This window comes from Rhincodon typus, chromosome 22 (assembly GCF_021869965.1).
Source record: "Rhincodon typus isolate 14 chromosome 22, sRhiTyp1.1, whole genome shotgun sequence".
Classification (NCBI taxonomy): domain Eukaryota; kingdom Metazoa; phylum Chordata; class Chondrichthyes; order Orectolobiformes; family Rhincodontidae; genus Rhincodon; species Rhincodon typus.
In genome coordinates this window covers 17,827,736-17,837,720 of record NC_063353.1, presented here as the reverse complement: position 1 = coordinate 17,837,720, position 9,985 = coordinate 17,827,736, and the positions used below count along the sequence as shown (strand labels likewise).

The 9,985-nt window shown below is 39.3% G+C and overlaps 1 protein-coding gene across 3 annotated transcripts in view; it reads left to right on the top strand.

Annotated features, from left to right (window-relative positions):
- Positions 1–9,985, top strand: part of uhrf1bp1l (UHRF1 binding protein 1-like) — a 121,699-nt gene that overhangs the window by 52,778 nt on the left and 58,936 nt on the right. For all 3 annotated transcript variants that reach the window (XM_020515300.2, XM_020515292.2, XM_048610406.1), the window contains exons 6-8: positions 2,883–3,023; positions 3,733–3,903; positions 8,577–8,757. In XM_020515300.2, the coding sequence (XP_020370889.1) occupies positions 2,883–3,023; positions 3,733–3,903; positions 8,577–8,757 (493 nt within the window). The remainder of the gene's footprint in view (positions 1–2,882; positions 3,024–3,732; positions 3,904–8,576; positions 8,758–9,985) is intronic.

Sequence of the window (9,985 nt, the reverse complement as noted above, 5' to 3'; positions counted from 1 at the left end):
TTCTTCAGAAAAATTTTCTGAAGAAGGGTCTAGACCCGAAACGTCAGCTTTCCTGCTCCTCTGATGCTGCTTGGCCTGCTGTGTTCATCCAGCTCTACACCTTGTTACACCTGATGTGGAGATACTTTGCCTCCTCTTTGATAAATGACCATCTCAAAGAATGATCACAGCCCAGTAAGAGGCCATTTGACCTGTCATGTCCATGCTGGACCTCATTAAGATCAATTCACCTTGTGTCATTTCCCTGTTTCTTCACACAACGATGTACATTTCCCTTTTCAGATATTTATTGAATTCCCTTTTGAATACCTCAATTAAACCTGAGTCCATCATTCTGTAAAGAATGCTTCCAGATCTTAACTACTCACTGCGTCAAAACATTTTTCCTCAGGACGTTATTTCTCATTTTGTAACTGCCTTACAATCCTTCCTCCAACAGGAACCATTTCTCTCTATCTACACTGTCCAGACCCCTCATGAGTTTGAATGCCTCTATCAAATATTCTCTCACTTTCACTTCTCCAAGAAGAACAGATCCAATTTTTCAGTTACATCTTAATGTAACTGAAGTTTCTCATCTGCAACCATTCTTGGGTTTCTTTGCTACACGCATTCTTAATACCTTCCCTTTCTCATAAAGTGGGTTACCCAGAGCTGTATTCAGTACTCCAGTTGGAGGCTAAATAATGTTTTATACAAGTTCAACGTAACCTTGCTTTTGTGCTATATTCCCATGTTTACACAGGATGTGCTCCCAACCTATCCTGCCACCTTCAGTGATTTATGCACGTTTACGTCCAGATTCCTCCTCTTCCATACCCTGTTTAGAATTGTACCCTTCATTTTATATATCTGCTTTCTTCATACCAAGGTGAATCACTTCATACATCCTCTGCATTGAATTTCATCCACCATTTGTCTTCCATTCAACCAATCTATACCTCTGTCCTTTACAGTTCTACTCTCTCTTTATCATGGTGTACAATACTTTTACATTTCATGTCATCGGCAAATTTTGTAGTTGTGCGCTATGCACCAGTGTAATATACCAGGAAGAGCAGGAACCCATGAGGAACTCCAGTTTATGCCATCTCTAGTCCGATAAACAACTGTGCACTGCAATGTTCTGTGTCACCTACATTCCCTGTAATTTTCCTTGTAGCTGTGTGTGGCAGCAGCTTCAGTAGCCGTATGCCAATGAATTGGCAAACCTCTACGTGGCTGTGCAGTTTACAGGGAACGTTGCCCGTCACTCAACCAATTTCATGTTCCATCTGCTGTTGTTCCTTTTTAATCCATGAGCTCTAACTTGCTCCTAAGTCTTCTGTGCCACAATTTATCAAACATCATTTGGAAGTCATACATGCCACACCAACAGCATGAACCTCATCAACTCTCTCTGCCTCATCAAAAAAACTCAAATTTGGGATGGGTAGTGACCTTCCATGCATTTAAAGCACTAATCCATTAACTTAAAAACATTGTTTAAACGTCTTAATTTTTGCATGATTCATGTTGGAATACAACTCAAGTTCCCTCGATTGCACTCTTGCTGTTTCTTCAAAGAGACAATTTGTAGTTGGAGAAGCAGCAAGTGCAAGATTATGTTAGCCTGTGACCAGACGAGATGGATGAATTACTTGGGCTGGTCCAGAGGCCACCATGCGCAGAGATTGAGGAGTGTGGAGCAGCAACATGAGTGGAGCGAGCCTGAGTGCAAACTGGGAGGGGGTGGGTGAGTGCCAGCTGGTTGTGAGGAGGAGTAGAGCGCCAGGCCCAACTATCAACTGATTTGTTAATAATTGGGTAAGTACTTTATGCATTGCATAACTTTATCTGTCACTGACCATATTTATTGCTGTTTACAATCACTCATGATCAACATGCTGTGAGATTAGGGTACACAAACTAACTTCCTATATTAGAGGAGGCAAATAGGATAACTGACTCCCTAAATATATTTTATATCTAGAGGTGTAGAATGTTTAAAGGTAGATAATGTGCAATTGTTTGCTTGTATAACGGCCAGCATCCTGCATTCAATTTTTATGAATGCCTTCAGGAAACTATTTATAAATTACGTTTTTCCTAATTGCAGAAATAGTTCCTGAAAAAGCAGCATGAATGTTGCATCATTTCTACATAAGGTATACAATAACTATGTAATTTGGTGAATTAATAAGGTATAACATATAGGAGGTTTATTTATAATTAACCAGAAACATCATTTTTAAAAGATTTAACAATATATATTTACGTGTGCTATCTTCATTGTTTGTGATACCTTACCTACCTGAAGAAATAATCCCTATAACAAAATTGACAAATGCAGTAAGCAATGTTTTTGTGTGATTACATCATCTTAGAAAGGGCTTTGTCAGAATGAGAAAGAAGCCTCTGAAAACAAATAAGTAACCTTCGAAAATAAAAAGTAGCTCAAGAAATCACACATTGAACCCTGAAAAAGTCTTGTGCCTTCTGCTGGAATATGTTACCTAGAAGCTGACGATGTCTCTTCTAGTGTGGATCCACACAGTTTACTTGCAGATAACCTGATCACTAGACATCACAGCCATACTTCATCCTGAAATCACCCACTTCTCATTGAGGCATTTTCTTCCTGTATTCTGTATAGCCCTCAGTGGTACTTCAAGACTTGTCAGAAAGCCACCTGTGATAAAGTGCCTCTTAAGCTATATGCCACTTGAGTTCCTTGGATCAGTACGAGATCAGTGGTATTACAATTAAAACAAAAAAAATGCCTGTGGTATTTCTGTTTTACACAACTATTGCCAGTTCTGTTCTGGGACTTCATTTACTTACAGAAGCAAACAGTACGTTGTTTTTTAAGTTTGCAACCTATTTGTTTCTTTTATGCTTAGGTTCTGACATTTAAGGAGATAACTTGGCAGATGATCCGAATAGAGGCAGATGCTATCCACAGCGATGAACATGAAATCCTGAGTGCGCCAGTGAGGCTTATCACAAACCAATCCAGGATGAAAGTCAGCTTAAAGCGAAGGGTACAAAAGAGTAATTTTTTTTGTCGTGGATAGAAAGAAAGCAATGTCATAATGATGCAGTGTTGTGCACATAAAACACCAAAACAGCATAATGAAAAAGTGGGTTCAAGTGACTGAAGTGTAAAGTTATTGTTTAAAATCATCAGGCACAGTAAGCCCTCTAGTAAAACGAGCTAAATTTTTCTTGATACGTTTGTAAGAATTTTAGAAATATTCGCAAATATGTTGCTAAGAAGTTCATAATGTGAAAAAACTTGATAATGGTTGTTTGCCTTGGCCTAATGCTGAAGTTTGGACCTGCAACCAGAGGACATTACAGTTAATCAACATTTTTGTTGTTGTCCCCAGACATTCTGATTATCTGTTCAGTGGCACTTAAGACGAAATGTCATGAAGATTTCCAATGCCTTCAGCTTCCATCTTTGTGCTGTCCTTGTGCTTTCTGTGTTTTTATGTTTTACCATTTTAAAGCCATTTCAGCCCATGAAGATCCCAGGCATTACAATCAGATATGGAAATCAATAGTTTCTTTTTTTAAACGACTTTGTGACAGTGTGTAATCATACATTCACCCTTGTGTTTATTTCCCTAATACTTTCCCACTTTGTCAATGCTTGGAGCACATTTTCAATGGAATATGTTTAGTGCAACTGGATGCATCAGGTCCCAGAAATAAAGACTTACGATTGTTGTTTTCTTATTTGAACAGCTAAAGGATTGTAATGTGGTGGCATCAAAGCTAGTGCTTATATTGGATGATTTATTGTGGGTTTTGACTGATTCTCAGTTGAAGGCAATGGCACAGTATTCTAAATCTTTGAGTGAAGCCATAGAAAAGTCTGCACAGCAAAGGAAGAGTATGGCTTCAGAACCCACACAGGTCTGTATCTACAGATTTCATTTTTGAGTTTTATTTGTCATAGTAAATGTAAATGGGAATAAGCATACATAAGTTGATGGCCAAGGCTTTTGATTGATGTGTAAGTAGAAGTGCAGTGAAAACATAAGTACATGCACTTTTAATGGCTTTAAGCCTTTTAGGGACCTTGAGCCTGTCATTTGCATTTCTTTCTTTTAAATGTTATAGGTTTACATTTTAATGTCATAGATTGAAAACCAATGGCAGAATGACAAATGCTCAAGATAAGTCATTTATGTTGTAAATATTAATGGCTGAACTATACTGTGAACTAACTGCAACACTTATAGCACTGGTACTGTCCTAGGTATATGCAAATCACTAAATGCTTTCAGGGCTGCCAATCACCCTAAGCTGAAAGTAACATTCTAATGATTTGTAAGTTGTCTGACCCCCAAGGTAAAATATGTGCCATTCATTCAATCCTAGAATTAGGCTACCAACCAAATTATAACATATTAATTAGTGTTTTCGTTCAGTTTGTTTCTCAGAACAGTGCAACTGCTGACTGTCTGAAGAAAACTACAATGAAATTGCTTGACTATGATGTTTACCAGTATTGTTTAATAATTAATAACGAGGTGTGGAGATGAGGTACTTACTACAGTTACAGTGCAGAGTCTTTTTTATATTGGTAATATAAAACTTGTTAAGAATTTAGCGCACTAGTTGCTATAAAAACAAATTTCATGGATAGAATGGTTAGGAAATTTGTTGATGTAATTTTATTTCTCTCAGTCACACGTTTCAAATACTTTCTGTTGAACAAAGTTGTAAAATAATGCCCTCTTCTCATCATGCCATTTGCAATTACTTCAATTCTGTTCAATTATTTGTATTCCTTCTTTTCCCACTAGCCTGTGGTTTTTATTCTTAAAGCAATACTTTTAAAACAAGAAAATTATTACAACAGGTGGTGAAGTCGATGATTGAGTGATACCAATTTATGTAATTAATGTAGACCGTGTATGATTTATTTTGTTATTGTCTGGCAAGGTATTGTAAATAGAACTTATTCAGCTAATAAGGATTGACATAATTCTATATACATAAAATAATTAATACTAATATAATGATACATTTTTGCATAGTAAATTAGAAGGCAGGAACTCTAGGGTAGTAATTTCAGGATTCCGCCCCCCCCCCCCCGCCAATGCCATGTGCTACTGAGGCTAGGAACAGAGACAGTGTAATTGAAGACATGGCTAAAGAGCTGGTGTCGGTGTGAGGGCTTCAGATATGTGGGTCATTGGGATGCCATCCAGGGAAGATAGCACCTGTACAGAAGGACTGGTTGCACCTAAACTGGAGGTGCACCAATATCTTGGCAGGGAGGTTTAATAGTGCCAGTTGGGAGGGTTTAGTGTGGTGGGGGCGTGGGAACGGGAGAGGCTGTTCGGAAAGTATAGAAACTGGGGAAGAGCTTGAGTGTAAGGTAAATATAGCTAAGAGAAAGAGCAGTCAGGGCGAGGTTGCTGAGCTCAGTGGAATTGGAGGCTTGGACTTTATTTGCTTCAGTGCAATAAGTATAAGCGGTAAAATGGATGAAATTAGAGCCTGGATGAATGCATGCAATTCTGATGTTGCTATCGCAGAGACGTTGTTGAAAGAGGGGCAGGATTGGCAGCTTAACGTTACAGGATATTGATGTTTTGGACAAGTCAAAGGAGGAAGAAAAAGAGGTGGGGCAGCTACATTACTGGTTAAGGAGCATATCACAGCTAAGTTGAGGGAGGACACCCTGGAGTAATCTTGCAGTGAAGCATTATGGGTAGAGCTTAGGGAGAAGAAGGGTGCAAACACAATGCTGGGCTTGTACTATAGACCTCCCAGCTGCCAGTGGGAGATAAAGGGAGGGATATGGAGTCAGATTCTGGAAAAATGTGAAAATAAAAGGGTTGTTGTGGTGGGTCTTTTAACTTTCATCCATATTGACTGGAAATCCCATAGTGCCGGTGTTTAGATAGAGAACAATTTGTTAGGTGTGTTCAGGAGGCTTTTTGAAAACAGTACGTGGAGTGTCCAACGAGGGAGGGGGCCATACTGGACTTGATGTTGGGAAATGAGCCCAGCCAGATGATCAGAGTGTTAGTGGGCGAGCATTTTGAGAATAGTGACCATAATTCCATAAGTTTTTGGATACTTGTGGATAAGGATGAGAGTAGACCTCGGATGAAGGTGTCATGTTGGTGGAATGCCAACTATGACTGAATTTGGCAAGAATTGGACAATGTGGATTGGGAGTGGCTATTTGAGGGTAAATCCACATCAGACACGTGGGAGTCTTTTAAGGACCAGTTGTTTAGAGTGCAGGGCAGGCATGTTCCTGTGCAAATGAAGAACAAATGACAGGATTTGGGAACCTTGGATGACAGGGGAAATTATCAGCTTAGTTTAAAAACAAGGAAGCATACCTAAGGTCTAGGCAACTAAAAACAGACAAAATTCTTTAAGAACAGACAGAAAGTGGGAAGGATCTCAAACGGGGAGTTAGGAGTGCTGAAAGGGGCTATGAAATATCCTTGCCCAGCAGAGTTAAGGAGAATCCCAAGGCATTTTATACATATATTAGGAGCGGGAAGGAATAGGCCCACTCCAGGATGAAGGAGGGAGGGAATGTGTGGCACCAGAGGAAGTGGATGAGATCCTTAATGAGTACTTTACATCAGTATTCACCAAAGAGAGGGACATGAGGGATGTTGAAGTTGGGGAAGGAGTATGAATGCTCTCTGGCAGATCAGCATAATGAAGGAGAAAGTGTTGGGTGTCTTGAAATATATTAAGGTAGATAGACAGGATCTATCCCAGGATACTGTGGGAGGCAAGGGAGGAAATACCTGGGGCCTTAAGAGATATCCTCTTTGGGCTCATGCAGGGTTCCAGAGGACTGGAGAATGGCCTATGTTGTTCTTCTGTTTAAGAAGGGAAACCGAGATAATCCAGGTAATTACAGGCCAGTGAGCCTGATGTCAGTGGTGGAGAAGCTGCTGGAGAAGATACTGAGCGACAGGATTTATTCCCATTTGGAAGCAAATGGACTTGTTAGTGATAGTGTGGGTTTGTACGGGGAAGGATCACCAATTTGATTAAGTTTTTTTGAGGAGGTGGCCAGAATGCTTGATGAAGGAAGGGCAGTGGATATTGTCTACATGGACTTTGGTAAGGCATTTGATAAGGTACCTCGTGGCAGGCTAATACAGAAGGTAGAGTCTGATTGGATCTGGGGTGAGTTCGCTGGATGGATACAAAACTGAATTAGTCATAGAAAACAGAATAGTGGCGGAAGGGTGCTTTTCGGAATGGAGATCAGTAACTAGTGATGTTCCACAGGATCAGTGCTGGGACCTTTGTTGTTTGTAATATATATATTGGGGAGGCGATGGCCGAGTGTTGTTATTACCAGACTGTTAATCCAGAGACCCAGATAATGTTCTGGAGACCCAGGTTCAAATCCTGCCATGACAGATGGTGCAATTTGAATTCACCATCAATTGAACTGAATTCAGTAAGCATTTGGAATTAAGAATCTCATGATGACTGTGAATTTGTTGTCAATTGTTGGAAAAACCCACCTGGTTCACCAAATCCTTTAGGAAAGGAAACTGCCATCCTTACCTGGTCTGGTCTACATGTGACTCCAGACTCTCAGCAATGTGGTTGACTCTTAACTGGCCTCTGGGCAATTAGGGATGGGCAGTAAATGCTGCGTACCAAGTGATGCACTCATCCTGTCAATGAATAAAAAATAATATAAATGATCTGGAGGAAAATGTAGATGGTCAGATTAGTAAGTTTGCAGATGACACCAAAATTGGCAGAGTTGCAGATAATAAGAAGGATTGTCAAAGGATACAGCAGGATATAGATAGATTACAGGTTTGGGCAGAGAAATGGCAGATGGAGTTTAATCTGGACAAATGCGAGGTGATGCATTTTGGAAGATCAAATTCAGGTGTGAATTATATAATAAATGGCAAAACCCCATCGGAGTGTTGACATACTGCGGGATCTGGGCATACGGATCCACAGTTCCTGAAAGTGGCAACACAGGTGGATAAGGTGGTCAAGAAGGCATACAGCACACTTGCCTTCATTGGCTGGGGCATTGAATATAAAAGTTGGTAAGTTTTGTACAGCTGTGACATAACTTTAGTTAGGCCACATTTAGAATATTATGTGCAGTTCTGGACGCCACGCTACCAGAAGGGCGTGGATGTTTTGGAGAGGGTGAGAGAAGGTTTACCAGGATGTTGCCTGGTCTGGAGGGTTTTAGTTATGAGGAGAGGTTGAATAAACTCGGATTGTTTTCACTGGAAAGACGAGTTACAGGCCGACAAGATTTTTTCCCAGGGTGCAAAGGCCAATTACAAGAGGGCACAGGTGAGAGGGGAAGTGTGGGGAAAATTTTTCACACAGAGGATGATGGGAACTGGAATGCACTGCCAATGGAGGAATTGGAAACAGGCACATTAGCAATGTTTAAGGCGTATCTTGATTAACACATGAATGGGAGGCAAACAAAGGGATAGAAACCATACATGGGCAATGAGTAGCGAGCCTAAATAAGGATTAGCAATCAGTGGGCCAAAGGATCTGTTGTTGTGCTGAATTGTATTGTATATCTTCCCTTGTAGAGTGCAACTCCAGTTCCTGTTCCCCAACAAGTCAGAACGACACAGGCTACAGCAGCAGCTGATCAAAATGATGCTCTTGCCAAACTCTTCAATGCCTTTGATGTCAAGGAAACGTCTCATCATTTAATCATTTCTCATTTGGATCTGCACATCTGTGATGACATTTATGTGAAGGAGAGAGGTACTGCATGTGTTACGTTTGTGAAAGAAAAAGCTGAAATTATTAGATGGAGACCTGGAATTCTCAGATTTTTTTGCATGTAATTTTGTATGGATTTATAGTGAATTCGATAAAACTTTCATTTTGCAATGTCAGATCCTGTTGAACTCAATTTGTGTTATGAAATTCAAACAAGGAATCAGTTATTGAGGTATTTTAAATGTACATATGGAAAATATTTATATGAAGCAATGGACTCAATTCTTCTTTTTGGAGACTGCATAATTTATTTTGCTATTTAAGCATCTATTCCAAATAATAGATTGCATGCTAAACACAGATGAGGATAATTGTATGCATGCAACTTTTGGCTCATTGAATAGATTGTACATTCTCAGTATAAATGTAAATCAGAATAAATTTAATGTAAACTTAGTTTGGCATTTAATAACTGCGAAGCATCAATGCTGAATTTGATAGCCAGTCCAATCAGGCTGCTTAATGCATATTTGCTAGCTGCTTGTAGGTGAGTTTCTGTTGCAGGATCCATCTTGCTAACCAATTTGAAGTCTGTTGTGTATATATTTACAATTTGGATGCTGCAATGAGCAATGTATCTTGTTAATTATGTAAATTAATTTTCACATGCTATATGTCAGCAATCATAGCTCAGCAGTTTAGATAAGATGACATTTCCCCTCTTTTTACTGCTCCAAGCATCAACTGCCCTTGAAATGACTCGAAGTTACAAGAATGTAATTGCAAACTTTTTGGATCCAGTGATTTGCATCATTTGAAAATCTACCTCCTACCTCCAAAAAAATAATGAATTTATCTTTGACAAGTTTTGTACCCCTTTGTTTCACTGTTAAGGTTCACATTAAAACAGTATGATCGATATGTCTTGCCCATACCATTAAACATTTTAATGCAGTCTCCTCTTGGTTGCTTTCTTTCAAGAACAAAAGGTTCACTCATTCTACATTATAACTCAGAATTGACAGCTGACATCAATCTCATGATAGTGTTTGTGATGGAAACTGACATGCAATTTGAAATGTCTTTCATTGTTCTCCTTGTTTCCTTTGAATTATGACTGGATTTACTGAATTGAGTCTGTTGACACCGCAAAATTCATTGAAACTTAACTAGTTGAATTCATGGGTTGTGTTTGTCACTTCTTTTTTTTTGTTTCTTGTGTGTGAAGTATCTTGAACTTAACTATAAAATGTCATCTTCTGTTTGGGTT